Raw genomic sequence first — 20,781 nt, 5'->3', positions numbered from 1 at the left:
AAGTTGGCTATCTCCTGGGTGAATGTTTTAGCGTGTACCAGGACGTCATCCAGATACACCAGGCATGACTGCCACGGCATGCCGCCTAGTACACGCTCCATCGGTCTCTCAAAGGTGGCGGGGGCGTTACACAAACCGAACGGCATCACAGTGAACTGATACAGTCCCTTCCCTGTGGAAAATGCCATTTTCTCCTTCGCCGTCTTATCCATCTCCACCTGCCAATACCCACTCTTGAGGTCCAAAGTTGAGAACCATTTAGAGCCTGCAACGGCGTCGAGGGTATCGTCAATTCTAGGCAGGGGATAGGAGTCTTTGAGTGTCACGTTGTTCAGCTGGCGATAGTCCACACAGAAACGCGTGGTCCCATCCTTCTTTTTAACCAGCACAACTGGTGACATCCAAGGACTTCCCGAGGGCTCGATGACACCTGCATTGAGCATCTTTTCAACCTGCTCATCAGCCTCCTCTCTTTTGCTCCATGGGAGCCTTCGAGCAGGCTGACGGACAGGCCGGGCCCCATCGGTGTGGATCTGATGTTGCACCAGGCCCGTACGTCCAATATCCTCGGGTGACAAGGAGAAGATCCCGATGTGTCGGTCGACCAGCTTGTATAAGGCCTCCCGCTGGGCATCCTCCAAATCTACACTACTCCGATTTACCATCTCGCAAATGGGACTGGGCCAATTCCTAATCGAGTCTGGAGACTCCCTCTGGGGCCGGTCCAGCTCGACGTTATCGTCCCTCAGCTCTGCGACCTCTTTTACTGGGGTGCAATCTGCCACCTTTGTGCCCTTCCTGATAGTGCGTGGTTCCGTGCTAACATTTATCACCCGCACGGGCGCTATTGGCCCGTCGGTACTTACCAGGGTGCGGCCCACGACTAAGCCCGGGGTTGACGGCCCTGCCGGTAGTTCCGCCAGGCCGCAGGGGCCCTGCCATGTTGGGGGTGCTCGCCACCGGGCCGGGACCACCGCCTCGGCACCCGGGGGAATGACCACGGAGTCAGGAGCCTCCAGCTCCACCCTCTTATCCGTGCTCACGCCCCCTAATGGCAACTCCTCACCACCCAACTGCATGACCCCCCGGCCCAAATCGATCTTACAACCACCGGCCGTCAGCACATCCAACCCTATTAGACATGGGTCGTACACCTCCGCCACCCAAACCTCTATCTTGGTTTTCACGGTGCCCAATTTAAACGACACGAAACCACGTCCTATGATAGGGGCCGTTGCCCCAGTAGCGAGCTGCAAACTATGGTTTTGCAGACGGTGGATCTCATCCCAACCGTCTACACTCGAATCAAGGACCACAGGGCTGATGATCGTGGCGCTTGCTCCTGTGTCCACAACGGCGTCTACCCCTACGCCGGCAACCTTGCACCAAATTGTTAAGCTACCTTTGCCAATTTGGCCACAACTGATGACCTGTCGCAGTTCTGAGGGCTCTTCTCCGTCTAAGTCTGCCGAACACGGCCCTACATGTTCGGCACTTCTTAGTTTCCCGGGGACTGGTGGGAGGGTGATGGTTGGGCCTGGCTATCCCTATTGACCCGGGGCGGAGTTGGTGGTCTAGGGGGCCGTGGCTCTTCTCTTCGCGGGGGCCTTTCCCTGCGCGGGGCGTTGCACCTCCGCTGCAGGTGGTCCCTTGCGCCACAATTATAACACCTCCTCTGGTAAGGTGATTGCCTCCAGTACGCCGAATTATACCCCCCTCCATTCCCGGGTGGGGTACCCCCCGATGGCCCATCTCCCGCCCTTCCTGGGCCCGACCGCCTCTCCCCAGGTCTCCCGAACCGGCGGTCGAACATGCCCTGCACCATCCTTTCCATTCGCGCTTGGTCGCCTAGGGTTGCCCCGGCTCCCAGCGCACTGTCGTTCACGGGGTCCACCTGTCGGACTGCCACCGCGTGGCGCCCAGCCCCTCCCAATGGCGTTCTGGCTGCCTCCCAGCAGGCAGCAGTATCAGCCGCCTTCTGGAGGTTGTCCGGGCGCCATACGGTGAGCAATGCTCCGACATCGGTGCCCCCTATTGCTCGAAGGAAATGGTCCAGGGCAATCTCCTCCCGGTACTCCGGTGGCATGTTGGTTTGCGCGATCCCCACCAAGCGGCGAATGTCATGTGCCAATTCTCCCAGTGATTCCTGGGGACGTCGTTTGCGCCCGTTGAGCTGAGCTTTAACAAGCTCGCTCTGCTGGTCCATGCCAAATCGGTTTTTTAGGGCCGAATGGAGATCCTCCAGGGTCGCCCCCTCACTGGGTACCGTGGTCAGGACTTCCAAAGCCACGCCACGCAGGGCCGCTGTGAGTTGTGCCACACCCTGCACCTCGTTCCAGCCATTGCCTCTGGCAACACACTGGAACTGGGCCATATATGCCCTCAAGTCCGTCTTGCCATCGTACGGGGGTAGCGGCACCCTCGGTTCTTTCGAGGTCTCCTCCCGTTCCCCAGGGACTCCGGGAGGAGTGTACCTCCCCAGTCCCAACGGTGCCTCACTCCCGCAGGGTCCGAGCCATTTGCCCGGGGGCTCTACCACCCCTGTCCGTGTCTGTCCGTGCCCCGCGTCGTCCCGCTTACTCTCCCAAGCCATTGGACTCGCACTCTGCACACCCCCCGGAACAGTCATTCTGGGTACCCCCATTAGGCCAAAAGACCCCGTGGCCTCTACCCTCCCCAAGCTTGGCATGCTCACCCCCGCATCGGGCAAGCCTCCTCCTCCGCCTTGTGACACCGGCCCCACCTGGGCACGATCCGCCTCGAGGGAGTATATCCTCTCCTCCTGTTCCCGAAGGAGGCCACCCTGCCTCTCACACCGGGCCTCCACCCTATCCGTCAGTCTCCTCTCCATTTCCTCCATTTTCCCCTTTATTACCCCATTTATTTCCTCCCCTATCATTCCTAACGACAGTTCCCTGACTTTCTCTCTTATTTGCTCCACCTCCCCTTGTACCTGTGTCACCATCTTATTTGTCTTGGATATTTCCTCCCTCGTTGTCCTAAACTGCTCTTCTGTCTCGCCCCGGTTTTTTCCTATCTGCTCCCCCAGTTCCTCTGTCTTTTCTCCGGCTTTCCGCTCCATTTCATTAATTACCTCCTCATGTCTCTTTCTACATTCCTCCGCCACCTTCTTTAATCCTTTCTGTGTCTCCGCTTTTACCTCCTTTCGCAGGTTTTCAACTTTGTCTGTCATTTCCCGATGTCTTTTCTCACAGGCCTCCTTCACGGCTCCCAATCCCTCCTTTATTTCCCTTGTTCTCTTTTTAATTCCTCTATCGCCGTCGTGTTCCTCCCTATTTCCTCCTTTATTTGGTCTTGTCGCTGTTTTACTTCTCCCAATCCTTTTCCTACTTTGTCTATTTTTCCCACCACCGTCTTTATTTCGTTTACCCTCTCTTGTTTACTTTCTTCCATTGCGACTCCCACTCCTTTTACTTTCTCTTTTAACCCGGTCACCTCCGCTCGTATCGTGTCGACTTCCTTTTTCATTTCGTTTTTTAGTTCTTCCAATCTTCCTTTTAGGCTCATTCCCATGTTCTGCGTCTCACCCCGCAGCTCTTTCATTTCTTCCTTCATGTTTGTTTCCATTCCGTTCATTTGCTTGTTCATTCCGTTCATTTGCTTGTTCATGCCTTTCATTTCGTTTGTGTTTGTATCCATCTTTTCGTTTATTTGTTGTGTATTCGCATCCATCTTTTGTGTATTCGCATCCATCTTTTGTGTATTCGCATCCATCCTCGCTGTCATTGCCGCCAGCATGGCGAATAGCTGGGCCATGTCGGGTGCGCTTGGGTGAGCCGTTTCGGCAAAGATCGGGGGGTTTTGGCGGAGGGGGGGAGGGGAGGTGTCATACACCGCGGACACTGCCGCACCTTTTTCGGGCTCTGGGCTCAGTTGGGGGAGTTCATGTTCCTGCACAATCAACATTTCCTGCACGGGGATTTCATCCTGAGCCATGGATTCTACACATTCTACATCCATTTCTAATACCCCCGGCTCCCGCTCGCCTTGGGATGCCATCTTGCTTCTCGGAAAGCGTTAATTTAGCTCGCTCGTAATTTGGAGGGAATCGGGGGTCGCTCCTCTCACCCCTGGACCGATTCCCGTGAATTTAGCTGGAGACAGGAGAGCCCGTTTTCCCGTTCTCCGATACCAGTGCCGCGAGGAGGGCGATGAGTTTATATCCCACTCCTGACACCAGTGTTGCGGATTCGCGCCCGCCGGCGTGCGAACGGCCACGTAACTCGAATCGCGGCACGTCGCCCACCGGACGGACAATCCCGTCGTGACCCTCTCGGACTAACGCCGGGAACTAGTCAAGGGTGGACCTTTCGGCCTCACCACGATCGTGCCAATCGGCCCCCCGCGTGGGATAGGGTTGCTCGCCAAATTCGACCTACCGAAGTACCCACACGGAGGGTAGACCGGGCGATCGCACCTCGCCGCAGGTCGACTTCGTTCACGGGCCACTTTAAGCGACCCGTTCCGTACTATCGGGATAACCGAGCGGTGTTATCGTCGGCCTCGACGGTTCGATTAATTATCGGGCGTTTTAGCCCACGACCAACCCTTTACGTGAAGTAAGATGGAGATTCAATAGAGGAAAAGACGAAGCGAAGCGGGAAAACAGTTCAACATAAAGCACATTTATTTCACGATGAACGGAAAGCACACATATACAATTACACCAAAAGCAAATGTAAAAGAAGAAGAAACACAATATTACACAAAAAGCATATATAAAAGAGAAACACAATGCAGATCTATTACCGACTACGCGAGCACACGGCAACACTTATGCAGTTTTACTTCACAGACGGCGCCGACAACACATATACCCAAAGCAACGTGTGGCCCTAAATGGAGTTCTTCCATCCCCTCTTCCTGTGCAGGCTGGAGTTCCTCAAGGTAGCGTTCTGGGCCCTGTTCTTTTTCTGGTTTTCATCAATGATCTCTCGGACTCTCTGGAAAATCCTCTATTTCTCTTTGCCGATGACTCAACCCTCTGCCGTACCATCTGTCATCCCTCAGACCGGCAAGCAGCAGCTTCTTCGCTCACTGCAGATCTGGATAAAATCACAAACTGGTCCAACACGTGGAACATGTCTTTCAATCCAGACAAATCTCACACTCTCACTATGTCTCTTCGAAAGGACCGTTTACAAAATCACCCCATCCACTTTCTCAACAATCCTCTGGAAGAAGTCTTTTCTTTCAAGCTTCTGGGTCTCACTATCTGCCATGACCTTTCCTGGGAAAGTCACATTTCCAACCTTGCCTCAAAAGCCAGTCGCCGACTGGGAATCCTCCGTCGTGCAAAGTCCTTCCTCGGCCCTCTTGAGCTCCTGACCACTTACAAAGCTTTTGTCCATAGCCTGATGGAGTACTGCTCTCCCTCTGGGCTGGTGCTCCTGCCTCCCACCTTTCTCGACTTCACGCTGTCGAAACCAGGGCTTTTAAGATCATTGGCATCTCCCGCAATGAAGCTGAGTCTTTGGGCCTCTCACTCAATCACCGCAGGTTGGTCGGTGGTCTTTCTGTCTTCTACCGACTCCTCTCCAGCCTTGCCCCCCCTGCTCTCTCTGCGATTTGTCCCAACCACATTTCCACAGGGCGCTCAAGGTCCGCCAACAACCCCTTCTGGTAAAACTACCAAAATCACGAATCACTGCTCATCTTCACTCTTTCATTCCTCTTTTTCCCGCCTTTGGAATAAACTTCCTCACTCTATTCTTTCCCATTCTTCCCTTCAGGCTTTCAAAACAGCTGTTCACCACCACCTCTTATCTTCCCCCATCCAAATCCTCGATCTTTTCTACACCCGATAATCCACCCAAGCCCACTTCCTTCAATTCTCCTGCTTTCCTTCCTGAAAGTCCCTTTAATGTCCATCTTCCCCTCGCCATGTTCCCCGTCCCATCCCCATCCCTCTCCCTTCCACAGTTCACCTGTGTCTGTTCCCCAATGTTTTGTCCCTTCCACTCCCGCCCCTCTTGTCTCATGCCTCCTTGCTGTGAGTTGTGTGTTAGCTCTCATACGAGCCTCGACCAAGGTATACAAAAACAAACAAAAAAAAAAAACAAAAAAAAAAAAAAAAAGGACCACCCTCAAGCATGAGGCGGGCCTGGGGCCGAGACCGCGTCGGGCCTACCCGTCTGGTGATGAGCCGCGAAATGGCGCTGGCGCCCCGACTCCGCGGGCCTCGCTGGGACTGCCTGGTATGGGGTGGGGACGGGGCCCCCTTCTCGCACTATCTCAGCGCGGGGGGAAACAGGAGGGGGTTGTTGATGCTCGGGGGAAAGGAGGATATCTCCCTGTCTCGGGTCCCGCGACGAGCATCTCCACCACGACTTCGGTCGCGCCGCCGGCCTCTCCCTCCGCAGCTCCCCGAATCCGACGCGAGCACCCCCTCGATCGCCTTCGCCGCCGCCACCTCTCCACAGCTCCGTCCTCTTCACTCTGACTACTACCACTTCTTCCCAGCTCCACCGACAACTCCCAACTGACTCGACTGACGAACGCGGCCCCCTTATATCCCCTGTGGCCTCGCTCCTTCACCTTTGACCCTTTACCTCCGACCCTTCACCTCTAACTGGCTCCCCATTGGACCGAGGAAAAGTGGGCGTGAATGCTTTTTGATCCATTAATTTGCATATAGCAACCGCAATCCAACGCCCTGGAGGCGGGGCCAAATCGCCCCACGCTCACCGATAGGACGGAACAGAAGTGGGCGTGAGTCGTTTTTGATCCGTTTTCCTCGGAAAGTCTGTGATGTTTCTGAACACGCTGCTCGGTGCGCGCCCTGCACGAGTCCAGTATCGGTGCCCACAAGTGGCGCAAGAATGGTGGTGATACGATGGTGGCGAGTTGTGACGGTAAAGGTCGTGGCTGTTGGCGTGAAGCGGCGTTGTGGTTGGTGGTTGTTGTGTGATGGCTGTTGAGACGTGGTTGGTGGTGGTAGTAATGGCGGATGGTCCAAAATAAAGATAGTAAAAGAAAAACGGCTATCTAAAAGGGTCGCAGCCCGCATGAATGACATTTATTCCCTCTAAACAACGGGTTTGGGCCTAACTACACATATACTTACAGAGATATCTCACCTAAGGGACCTGAATGGTGGTTTGTGAATTTCGTCAACCACAACAATATAATTACTAGACGCAGAAATGGGTTGAAAAGAGTGAGCCACATGGTTGAAAAGTAAGTTGTTATCATTTGGTGTGTTGTTTTTCCATGGCTGGCTTCCATGAGGACCCCTTGCTTGGATGAGCCTCAGGAATAGCGTAACAGAATAAGAATGAGTTCAGAGATTTAATCGGACCGAACCATGAGATTCACACAACGCACTGTCCCGTTTGACCCATTAGACAAGAAGGAAGGGACTATCTGACGTATATTACTGAAATAACTGTCGTGGGACCACTGCATGTTGGATGCCATCATGTTGGACGGATGCGGATCCTGGATCCGCAACAATATCACATATCCCTGAAAATAATTTGGTTTCAGGTGGTTCTGACTTCAAGAAAATGGAGAATCTGTTTAAAACTGATTTTCGAATTAAAAAAAAAAACAGTTCTTTTATTGCTGGACAGTGTTAAATTAATGTTTCATGAAACGTTGACATGCTTGTGATGACTTCTGATTGAGTAAACATAGTAAGACTTTGGTCATAAAGCACATCAAATAGAAAAGAATAGTCAATCCATTTTGCAAGATAAAATTTCACCGAGCGTTAATGGGACAAAGCAGTGTGCGAGGGAATATGGGATGGTGTGCCATCGACAACGTAATTCTCGTTTAATATTTTGTTTGCCTTCAACTGTGTTTTCATGAATTACAAGACAGACTGAGCTGAAACTTTCACAGGCTTGTTTTTGATACACAGGTTATTTAATACACAAGTATAATTGAAAACAGCTCACCAAAGTGACAGCTCACCAAAGTGATCGCTCACCAAAGGTGTCCCCTCCCTTTAAAATGAGTATTGTTCCACAAGATCTCACTATGACAGCCATTTTGAAGTTCATGGTAATTACAAGTCTTTACTGCAAGTAAATCTACATTTGTTTTTTGAACCTCGATCAGTACAAATGTTGGTATTTACACCAAATTTAAATTTGATTTTATACAGCATCAGTGGACTTCTTCATGGCAGCCATTTTGAAATCCAAGATGGTCACCATCACCAACTTACACAAAATTAAAATTGTGGGTTTTTTAAACTCTTTGGCGTAACAAGTGTGGGTGTTCCCACCAAAATGGACTTCATACGACATCCACAGTCTGAGCTATCGTGTCCCCTTGGATGAAGGTATAAATATTGATGAAAAGTCATTTGTGTTCTTTACCAGTGAATGCAGCGCTTTCTCCTGAACCTCGTCTTGTTGAACCAACGAGATGGATTAAACATAATCACACCGACAAACAAAAGGGAGGCAATCACGACGAACACGACATCACGACCCAGGGACATCCCTCCATCCTCAACAGCATCGTTCTGGAAAAGCTGTGGAAATAGACAAGGCCATGGGTAGGAAACATGTTTATTTCATTTATAATTAAACTAAACAATGTTTTTACAATTACTTTACAAAATCAAAAAGTTCGTGACAAAATAGCATGTTCTTGATAATTTTAGAGAACAAACACAATGGTTTATGGAATGTTCGAGAGTTTACCTTTTGTACCACACTTGTTAAGGACAGGTTTGTAAGAGGGTTTGGGAAGTAATTTGTAATTTGTTCAGAATGCTGACGATAGCTCGCCGACCATTTTCAAAACAAACCGTGGAATCTTTACCATCCAATATAAATGAGTGTTAGTGGATGAATCCTTCATGTTTAATGTTCCTCCAATGGTTGTAACACACATTACATGTGAAACACCAGGGTGGCAGTTAAGGAGGGATCGAGATTTGAACCCAGGCTCAGAGGTGAATGTGTAAACTGTGAAACTCCACCAGCCCTGAGATGGATCTTCCTGGGGATCAATTTCCACTGCACACGGAGTGCAATGTGTGGTACCAGATACACTCAAGGTATACCGTGAAGATTCCTCCATCGACACGAACATGAAGGAGATTTTACCTTGAAGGGACAAATTCCAAGTTTACTTGGTGCGGAAAGTTCACCTGCAGTTTCCAACCAAAGATAAACTCTCTTTATGTTCCTCATCACATCGTCACGGTAAAGATGGATCACAACAATTTAAAGGACAAACAAGGAAGAGTAAATATGGGATTTCAACTGTGCACCAACACTCACTGACCGACTCCTTGTTCAAGGCGACTCCTGGAATCTTTGATTTCCATAAAAAAGGGTTGTAAGACAAGACAGCCGACTTAAGAGGAATGAAAAATGGTGAAGCAGTGGGACCTGATGAGATACCATTGTAGGATGGACCTGCCTTGGTGAATATGGGGTTCAGGTGTTCAATAAACCATTGAACTGGGTTATGATGAGAGAGGACATTCCAAGGACATGGAGGGGAAACATTCTGGGATCATTATTTAATATTCCACTCTCCAGATGTCGATGTTTTGGATGAACCTTGAAGTTGGGAATATGGAATGTTTCTTTATGGTTTCTGGTCATTTAAGGTTTCCTGAATGAGAAACTGTATGATGACCCTCTGTCATCATTTAACATTAATTTTATACACACATTTTAAAAACACCGGGTTTGAGTACTAAACGTCTCCTATTCAGGGGGTGTGTTGGGTGTGTTGGGTGTTTTGGGTGTTTTGGGTGTTTTGGGTGTATGATCCAATCCCACAGCAGGCATGATGGTTCGGTGTCATCAAGCTCTATCTCAGAGGTCCAACTTGTTGAAGCTCCACACCTCCTCCCCCACACCCCACACCTCCTCACCCACACCCCACACCTCCTCACCCACACCCCCTACCTCTCCCCCAACCTCTCCCCCCACACTCCCACCATCGAAAATCCGAAGTCCGGGCTGGGCCTGATATCCCAAACTATAATAAAAAAAACTCCCCCCGTGCTGTGTACCTTCCCCGAGTTCAGTACGTTATTTCTCACAATCCCTACTTACCTGCTGTGGTCGGGACGCTCCACTTCCGAGGACGGTGATCACGAACACCGCGATGAGAAACCACGACATGTCTGGTGTTCACTAATCCACGGACTGACGATTTAACGATACAGCTCTGTTATGTGTTGAGATCTCCCTGTTGTTGGAATTCTCATTGTAACCACGAACAACCACTGTGACGTCACAGTGTGGTCACGCCCCTTTCTCTCGTTTCTGTTCATATTTTCACCTCGATATAATTATTTACGTATTTTTTGTTCTGATTAAGCTCTTCCGGTGAAATCCACGTGACCCAAGGTTGATTAACATCTCGTGTTTTGTGTTTCAATCATTTTTACACCAATGAGAAGAGGATTTAAAAACGTTCAGTTTGATAAGTTGGGATATTGATAATACTGACATTGTACAACGGACGTGTGTTTACTCCATTGATGTTTTTAATGTTAAATCTTGTTATCAAGGAGTTCACTCAGTGAGTAATGGTGCACGTCCTGATTCATCTTCGTCTCTTTATTATTCCTGTGAACATTTATTTTGTGTGTGTGTGTGTGTGTGTGTGTGTGTGTGAACGTGCGTACGTAATAAATAGATAGCCTTGAATGGATTCCCATCCCATAATCCCGTTTTCTCAACACATCCTCCACCGAAAGTGGACGAAGGTGAAGTTTTCACCCCTATCCATCTGTTGTTGGTTCCTTGGGAAATCGAGGATTCGTGAGTTTCGTGGAGTTCGGTGGTGGAGTACTCAGGGCCGCCGAGAGCCACAATGGGCCCGGGGGGGGGGGGTGGGATACCAAGTGAAGACCCCCTTCGTCCAGCCCCTGCGCCACAAAGAAACTAAATTTCCCTGATTTCCCAATTGTGTTGTCTACCTTCCCCGATACACTACATCATCATTTCTGACAATCCCTACTTACCTGCTGCGGTGGACGGGACGCTCCACTTCCGAGGACGGTGAACACGAACACCGCGATGACAAACCACGACATGTCTGGTGTACGGCTGTCCACGAACTGACGATTTAACGACACACCTCTGTCTTAAGATTTTCCTGTTGTTGGAATTGTTATTGTAACCAAGAACAACCACTGTGATGTCACAATAGACTGTGGCCACGCCCGCTTTTCATCATTTCTATTGAAATCTCATGTAATATTTAGATATTTTTTTACATACAATTGTTCAAATTAATCTCTTCCAGTGAAAACCACGTGACCCAACGTTGATGAATAACACGGATCTTTTGTCTTTCAAATATTTTACATCATTGAGAACAGGATTTTAAAACGTTCATTTTGATAAGTTGGGACACTGATTATTGACGCTGCGCAACAGATGTGTGTTTATTTCATTTACTCGTGCACCCACTCCCTTGAGAAGTGGCAGTGAGGATCCTATGACGAGTCCTGGTGTAGAATATAGATCACAGTAGATCTCGGTTCCAGTCCGTGATTCTGTGGTGGAGACGATCAGCATGGAATGCCTAAAGGATGTCGGGATTCCTCCAAATTTCTCTCATTTCCCTGTTAAACAGCAGCACCGACTGTTGAAAAAGGTAATCAATCCGTGTTTGTGTTTTATATAAATATTTATTTATATTTCTGCTCTGTGTTTTCCACGAAACGCCACGATAAGCTATTTATACACGTCAACACGGCATTTGTCCAAGGAAGAACCCCTTCGGGAGGAGGTATTATTCGTATTAATATGTCCTTGTAATAACATTAATATTATCCTTTTGTTATTCAGATTGTTGTGAGAAACGGCATTGGAAAAACGTCACAATTAGCTATTTTCCCACGGATATACACCTTAAAACGGACCTCGCCCCCAAGGTGGAGGGGATCAAATAAAATCGCCACAAGCTCCATCGTTTGACCCTCAGTCCTCCAGTCAAGTTTGATTGAGATTGGATAAATATATAACAACCGAATGTATCGCGGTCAAAAAACACACAGACAGAGAGAGAGAGACACCAAATTGTGTAATTCAGTGTGATGATGTAATTAATGATAAACCTTGTGATAAAGGAGTTTGGACAGTGAATAATGGTTCACCTTGCTCTTCGTTTATATCTCTCTGGTATTGGTGTGAACATTGAATCTTTGTGTGAATATCCGTGGAAAAATGGACGTATAAACAAATAAGTAGGCCTCACCTTCAATAGATTCCCATCAGGTCAGGTCAGGTATGGGAGCATGTGCCAGAACAGCACGTCGCTGCGTCCACTTTCCGCCGGTACTCCAGGGGCCTCCGTCTGGCCATCCCCCAGGCAGATGCCTGGCCCATCCCCATCTCCTTGAGATGATGGTCAACCTGTTGCAACCATGAGGCACATGGTCGACCCACTGGCCTCCTCCACTCATGAGACTCCCTCGCTGAGAGAATCTGGTGAGCAGGATCAGCGTCAGGAAAACGAGCCACATGTCCATACAGCCGCAACTGACGCTCACGGACTATGCAGGCAACAAATCTCATCCGAGTCTCTCTCAGCAACCGCTCGTTGGACACAAAATCCGACCAGCGATAGCCAAGGATTCTCCGAAGAGACCTGGTACCAAAGGAATTAAGTCTCCGTCTCAGATCCTTGGTCAGAGTCCAAGTCTCGCACCCATAGAGCAAGACTGGAAGTACCAAGGACCTGAAGACTCGGACTTTCGTCCTCCCGCACAGGTACCGGCAGCGCCACACCCCATGATCCAGTGAATCCATGACTCCCCAGGCCCGTCCCAGACGTCTATTGACCTCTGACTCGCAGCCAGCAGAGACATGAATATCACTGCCAAGGTAAGTGAATCTCTCCACGACCTCAACATCCTCACCACAAACAGACACAGACAGGACAGCAGCATCCAAGATGTCACCGAAAGCCTGGATCTTAGTTTTGACCCAAGAAACCCGTAATCCCAACGGCTCCGACTCCTCATTCAGCACCTCGAGGGCCCCCAAGAGGATGTCTAAAGTCTCCGCAAAGATGACTGCATCATCTGCAAAGTCAAGGTCCGAGATCTTGACATTCCCAAATGACGCACCGCAACTTGATCTCTCCGACATCCTCCCGAGAATCCAGTCCATACAAGTGCTGAAAAGTGTGGGGGCAAGTACACATCCCTGACGAACTCCAGTAACAACTGGAAATAAGTCAGAGGTGGTACCACCACACTTCACAGCACTCTCAGTACCAGAGTAGAGTTCAGACATCAGATCGATCAGTTTTGGTGGCACCCCACGAAGACCAAGAATCCTCCAGAGGACATCCCGATTCACTGAATCGAACGCTTTACAGAGATCAACATAGGCTGCAAGCAGCCCCTGCCGAAACTCTCGTCTGCGTTCGGTGAGGACACGAAGGGCAAGGATACGGTCAATCGTTGACCTCTTTGGTGTAAAGCCTGACTGCTCTGGACGCTGGTGCTCAAGCAAATGGTGGCGAACCCTCTCGAGCATTATCCGAGCAAAGACCTTGCCCGGCACTGAGAGCAGCGTCACCCCTCGGTAGTTGTTGCAGTCTTGGCGATCACCCTTCCCTTTCCAGAGAGGGACAACAAGGCCCCTCTTCCAGTCAGTTGGGATGATGCCTGTGTTCCAGGCAGAGCACAAAACTGCATGCAACGACACGAGTGCAGCATTTCCACCAGCCTTGAGAAGTTCGGCATGGATGCCACAGATCCCTGGAGCTTTGCCCCGTTTCAACTGATTCACCGCAGCCCGTGTTTCCACAAGCGTAGGTGGACCACAGTTGATTTGAGGGTTAGCAACAGGGATTGTAACACCCTTGACGTCCAACTCGACAGTTGGGGGATCAGCCTGGTACAACTGCTCAAAGTAACCGGCCCAGCGGGCCTTCACTTCAGACTCCTCTGTCAAGAGCCTACCACTCGCTGCTCGAACTGTAGTGCTCCGAGGGATGGGCTTGGATGAACGTAATGCGCGAATTCCCCTGTAAGCGGGACGAGAATCACCTGTCCACAGGTGATGCTCTACCCCCTCACAGATTCCTCGCACATAGGCCTCCTTGTCCACCCTCAGTGCACGAACAGTTTTACGCCTCAGCTCCCTGAACAGCTCAGCTCTGCCATTCAGCCTGGCCCTGCGACTCTGGTCAATGGTATCCAGTGTCCCTTGAGAGACAAAATTCTTCTTTGCCCTGCGGTGAGCTCCAAGGCATCCACCGGCAACATCAAGGACGGTGGTCTTGAAGGCGCTCCACAACTCTTCAGGACCCCCCAAAGCACCCAGACCCCCCAAGTGTCCACTCAGCCTGTTCGCAAACTCCTCAGCTACTCTCTCATCCCTGAGCTTGGCAACATCCAGCCTCGGCTGGGATGATACCATTCTCCAGGATTTAAGGTGCAGCTTTAAAGTTGCTACAACAAGCCTGTGGTCAGTATTGAGGAACTGAGCACTCCGGTAGACCCTGCAGTTCTGGATCATCCTCCAACGACCGTCAATGAGGACATGGTCAATCTCCTTTGCCACACCGCCAGCGTTGGAATACCAAGTCCAGCGATGAGCTTGTGGGCGCTGAAACCATGAACCAGCCACCCTAAGTCCATGACTTCTTGCAAAGTCAAGGAACTTAGTGCTATTCTGGTTCATAGTTCCTGACCCATGGGGACCAACACACACCTCATAACCATCCCTATCAGTTCCAGTCGATGCATTGAAATCCCCCAAGACTAGAAGTGTATCTCGTCTGGGGCACTGATCAACCACAGACTCGAGTGTGGCGTAGAATGCCTCCTTCACGGTGAGATCACTCGCCTCAGTCGGAGCATAAACAGAGACCAGGGAAATGACACCTAAGGAGTGACGAATCCTTAATCTCGTAATACGCTCGTTGACCGGTGTTACCTCAATTATCATTGGGGTCAGCTTATTGGACACAGCTACAGCAACTCCTTGGGTATGGTAACCATCAGAGCGACCAGACCAATAGTAGGTGTAACCACCCACCATTATCTCGCCGCAATCCGGTCTCCGAACCTCAGAGAGAGCTGCAATCCCGATGTCCAAACGCTTGAGCTCAGATGATAACAAAGACAGGTGATCATCCTCTCTTAGGGATAGGACATTCCAGGCACCCACCCGAAGGGACCGCCTCAGGTTAACCCAAGGAGACCGCCGTCTGGTGGATGACACCTCAGCACCACTCCGACACACTCTCCCGCAATCTGACCCAGGGATGTTACCCCGTGGTTTCCCTCCTATCAAAGATTGGGGGTCCTGAAGGCTTTGCCCCAATCCCGTCATCCGGTGAGCTGCCCTGCGAAGGGAAGCTGCACAGGAGGTACTCCCACGGAGTGGGTTTTCAGATTTTTTTGCGTTTTTGCGTTTTGCGGAATGAAGGGTTTTACGGTGGCCGGAGTGCAAATCCTGCCACCAACCTCCTAATAAGAAGTGACCCAACTGCAGGAGGACGTCCGCAGACACAGTTGGGCACTAGATATGGATGGCCGTTGGCTCACAAGGAGCTCCTCCACCCTTTGATCCCGTTTTCCCATCCACCATCCCGTTTTCTCAATACATTCTCCACCGAAGGTGAACGAAGGTGATGTTTTCACTCCTATCTATCTGTTTGTTTGTTACTTGTCAAATTGAAGATTCGTAAGTATCAGGGAGTTCGGTGGTCGAGCAATGTCCTCCATCAGTAACGATGGAATGGGGGGAAAATGGCGGCCCCACCAAAGGCGCACCAAATGATCCATTTGAAACTCGTCTGGAGCGATGTAATACTTCATGAATGACCGAAACGTTTATTCTCGAACATTTTCATTCATAAATAACTGGCACTACACTCAGTGGAGCGCACACCTCCACCAGGTAAAGCAGGTTACATTTTGTTTCTCACCGATGGGCTGGATCTGGATCCGGATGTGAAGCAAAGTGTAATCACCTTGTTCTTGTCACCGACACAACTCGTCCACAACTTTTTAACATTGTGAGTTCACAGAAAGTGAAGGTATTGTGAGACTCATGATGTACGAGTGCAGCTGTGAAGAAAGACCTGGTGATGACAAGGCAGATCACTGACGAGGTCTATTCCTGCAAGCTGATTGATAGTACATACATTGCGTCTCTGTCCAGTTGCAAAGATCCATGTGGACACACCATACAATATGAGAGAGGTGGAAGTCATCTGCATGGATGAACCCGTTTGTGATCTTGTGATTGGTATAAAACCAGGAGCATGAGAGGTCAAGGATCCAGACGCAAACTGGATTCCACAGCTGGCACAAGCAAGAGTGACCAGGGCACAGACCACGTGCAACAAGGATGACACCAAACCATTGATAGTGTCACAATCTGACATCCCTTAGGTAACTGTGCAAGAGGTTGAGCAAGCTCAGAAAGAAGATGTCTCCCTTCAAAGGTTGTGGAAGGAGGTGCAGGATAACAGAGATCATCAGGCATGGGGCAAGAGCAAGTACAGGCTCAAAGTCCAGAAAGGTTTTTTACACTGTATCCACGCAACTGACAGGACCGAGGAAAGTGAAGCAAATCATCGTTCCCTCCAAATATCAGGAGGCCGTGATGAAAGTTTTCGCATCATGGGTGATGAAGATTGTGGTCAAGTTTCATCCAAATTGTGTGTTTATGTAGTTTTGGAGAAGAAAGGAAATAGCTTATTTGGTTGGGCGGTCAAACCGGGACAAACATTGACCACCCTTACACCCTCATTTTTAGCTCACTTGGAACATAGTTCCGGAGAGCTTATGGGATGGCATGTCGTCCGTCAGTCTGTCCATCCACAAACACTTTGCAGCTTCTTCTCGAAAACAACACACACAATTTCAATGAACATTCACCACAACCTTCATCACGGAGGAAGTACCAAAGTTTGTTCACGGCATGAACAAAAACAAAAAAAAAAATCAAATCGGCGTCTGACAGAGTTTATGAGGGGGGGGGGTTGGCTCACAACATATGCATTTCCTTCCTTCCCCAGAACTTTAATTTCCTTTCACAGACAATTTCGATGAAACTTAAACACAACCTTTATGACCCGTGATGTCACAAAGTTTGTTCAGGACATTGAAAAAAAACACATGGGTATTTACTTTCTTCTCCGTGATGTATTTTGTGAGTGGTGGCCTGGTGTTGGCTTAGTGGTTAGGGTGGTTGCTTGGGACCCTCGGGGTCCTGAGTTCGAGCCCCGCTTTCCACTGAATTAACGTCAGGGAGGTTGACTCAGCCTGTCATCCTTCCGAGGTCGGTGAATTGAGCATCAGTATTCTGGTAATTATCGCTGCGTGTTGAAGGCGACTGAAGGGTTGGCGTCAGGAAGGGCATCCAGCCGTAAAAAAAAAAAAAAAAAACTGCCACAAGAAAGGGGACCATGATTGGAGCCCGCAAAAAGCTGACCCCTGCTCAGTGAAAAAGGCTTTAAAACGGTGTGATGATCCTGTATTTTGTGGGTCATCCATATCAGTTAGTGATTCCCTGGTTATCTTATCCAGCCGCGAACAGGTGAGCGCCCAGGGGGTATTTGCCCGATGTTTAATAAATATAATCGTGTTTAACGCCTAACTCCTCCTTTACCATTGTGATGTGGCGAGAGAGATTTAACAAGACATAATATGTATATGTTTCATATGGAGTTCCACATTTCATATTATGTTACGAGCAAGTACCATCCATCACTTCGCTGACAGGAATACGAAGCGGGGTGGCGGGTGATGGGAGAGAGAGAGGGAGACAGTTGGGAGAGAGCAAATAAGACCAATGCTTACCTTTCCGTGATATTTAACCCCCCGGGGATCTTTGACAGGTCGAGGGTTAAACATGACCTTCACTGCCGCGCCTCAACACAGAGTGCCATTTCCTGTGTGTTTTGTATTTTACGGCGATGGCCCCGCTTCACACAGGGGCAACAAAGGTTTCATTGGCTTGAACTGGAGATGCAGATATGGGAGGGTAGAATGCAGTCATTGTTGCTGTGTTTGCTTCTTGATGTCACGGAGTTCCTGCCGCTCTGGTATTTTGTTAATCTTTGTGCACTTCTATCTTCCTGTCCTTCTGCCTTTCAAGAAAATTGCACAACATTATCAGTGGGTGAGGCAACACCAGAGGGACTGCAGGGCCAACACAGACTGTTGATGTGAGATGTGAACGTTATTTTTTATATGTATCTACGTGGAAGTGACGAGTGGATAATGAAAGATCACACAGAAATGTTAACATTAATAACAGACTCTAGAGGTTATCGTATGTGCAGAAATGAAACAAAGCCATGGACACTGGCATCTCCAGGTGTTTATAAGCGATTTGAATTTATGAATAATGAAGATGAGGCATTCGATGATAAGATTGAGGAAAGTGAAAAAATATTTGTCACCACTTTATCTTTAAGAAATTGTTGTGGCCTATTCCAAGTCAAGGCACTGTTGAGCAGGCCAAAAAAATGCAAAAATAAATAAATTAATTAATACCCCCCAAAAAAACACGAACAGCGAGGGACAGCAAAGTGATGAAGGATGAGCCTTTTTTTAAGGTTAATTAAATAATGCCGTTAATTATCTTCAATAGGGGTGTTTGAATGAAGCCAAACAACCGGTTCTCTTTCATGCACTCCCTTGGAGTTCCCTCAACATCCTTGTAAAGTTTCAGGCTGTGAGGTTTCATGGTCTTGGAGTTATTGAGGACACACACACACACACACACACACACACACACACACACACACACACACACACACACACACACACACACACAATTATCGATAGACAGACAAACAAGGAAATGACAAATTGAAAAACATGGACGTAAAAAGGGTGTAAGTGATTAAATTAGGTGTATGGAAGGTTTCAGTACCTGTCGTTCTGGAGACTCACGTTTCTTTAAAAAAAAACATCTTGGATCGACCATCTGTAAGAGTCTAATGTTTCATCCTACCTTGCTGGAGCGCTTAGGAGATGGAGTGATGATGGATCCACTGCCAAACATGACACCTTCTCCAGCGGCCATGACTACAACTTCTTCGTTTGCACACACATCAACAAAAGGAAGTCAAAACAACTGGACAGCGACATCATCGTAACCTCCATCATTATCAATCCTTCCAACACAATCCTGGAAATACTGTATCCTCTCAATTGCTTTCTGCATCTCAATTCAATTTTGCCTTTGTTTTGCCTTCAATTTCACACCTTTATTTTCATCATCACAAACTCCCACTGGATTTGCACTGAAGTTTTTCAAACAATTTCAATGATCATCCAGGTGTGCAGAATGACTTTTATACAGATACATTAACAATCATGCGAGACTTCGACCAACGGGAAGATTTGCTTGGTGCTTGTAAGTTTTAGAATCCAGCAAAATATGTGTTTGTCCTCAACACTTCTGAGGCACAGACAAAATTGGACATGATGCAGGTGAAGAACAGGTAGTTTAGACAAAGTTTTAAATTGTAATTTGTAATGTAAAGGAAGAATCTTGTCAACTTACGTTCCAACCGGAAGGATGGTTTCAGGTGAGGGTTGGAGGAGGGAACGAGCACCTCTTCTGAGGGACCTTTGGAAAAACAATAGAAATATGAAAGCTTAGACACATTGATATCTCAATCAGTTTGATAACTTGTTCAAAAAAGAAAACAAAAGGAAAGGCCTGGATGGAACAGGCAACAGATGACAAGGTGAATCAGGTGATCTCATCCAATCGAAGGGAGTTAAAGTTGTTGTTGTTTATTCTGCATGGGGATGATCACCCCAAGAAGTTACCTTCCCACAAAAATAATTACAATTATCTCCACAATTAAGGACACTTCTTCATGAAAGGAAGTATTTACATCAATGTCTGTAAAAGACGAAGTCTCAAAACAAATTTTTCTTGATGTTTTGATTTTGTGGTTGGCTGTGTTTGCACCCATTGTGTGTTCAACCCACCTGCCCCAAAGTATTGAAGAGTGCTTACCTGTGTAAGATCCTGCATACAATATGGCTTCTGCTGTTGCTGCCATCATCAGGGTGAGGCTTCCGTTCACGAGCCAGCCAATGAACAATGTAAGATGGTGATAGATTGATTTTCACCAACAACAAGATCCCACCATGGTTTTCCTCATCTTTCCTTCCTTCACTATGAAAGTTCAGGTTCCTGTCCTCATGAAATGCAAGATGTCCATCAGGATTGAACTCCCTGTCCATGACTGTCCGATCAAAAGATGTTTCAGTGATTGCTCCAACATGATCTCAGGTACATTCACGTGTTTGAAAGAGACCCTGCGTCAAAGTGAATTTGTTTCAACGGAATATTCTCCTTCAATGTTTTTTTTTGTTTTTTTGTGGTTTTTTTTCCCTTTAAGCTTTTTTTTGTGGTTTTTTCCCCCTTTAATGTTTTTTCCCCCTAAAATGTGTGTCAGGGAGGAGTCTGTTATAGGAGGTGGGAGATGAGGAGGGAAGGTCGTTATCTCTGGAGATGAGGCTTGCCCTTGGGATTCTTCAGGAGGACTACTTTATCTCCTTTGATGGTATATCTCCCGTTTGGGTCACTTTCCCTCTTTTTATCAAGATCACTCAGCAGCATCTCTTGTTTTTCCCTTTGGAGCTGAGTGTAATCCGGAGTGATAAAAATGTTTTTTGTCCAGAGAGAGGGATCAGTTAAATTGCGAACCTTCTTGTTATTGGTAAGAACAAGATTCCGATCCGACTCACAACTGAACACAACTTTCATTGGTCTGAATCTGTTCTCAATGTACCGTCCAACGCGGAAAGTGTGTACGGGCTCT

General features: G+C 48.4%; 1 protein-coding gene across 1 annotated transcript in view; it reads right to left on the bottom strand.

Moving 5' to 3' along the window:
- Positions 1–20,443: 20,443 nt before the first annotated feature.
- LOC147021106 (uncharacterized) overlaps positions 20,444–20,781 on the bottom strand; it is a 4,026-nt gene continuing 3,688 nt past the window's right edge. Inside the window, exon 2 of the mRNA XM_085893506.1 lies at positions 20,444–20,781. This exon is cut by the window's right edge and continues 1,392 nt beyond it. Within this exon, the coding sequence (XP_085749632.1) occupies positions 20,460–20,781 (322 nt within the window). The 3' untranslated portion in view covers positions 20,444–20,459.

Source organism: Eptatretus burgeri, chromosome 8 (assembly GCF_056783735.1).
Source record: "Eptatretus burgeri isolate ZD-2024b chromosome 8, Ebu_testis_v1, whole genome shotgun sequence".
Lineage (NCBI taxonomy): Eukaryota > Metazoa > Chordata > Myxini > Myxiniformes > Myxinidae > Eptatretus > Eptatretus burgeri.
The sequence above is the reverse complement of the archived record's forward strand: the minus strand, read 5'-3'. Positions and strand labels throughout refer to the sequence as shown.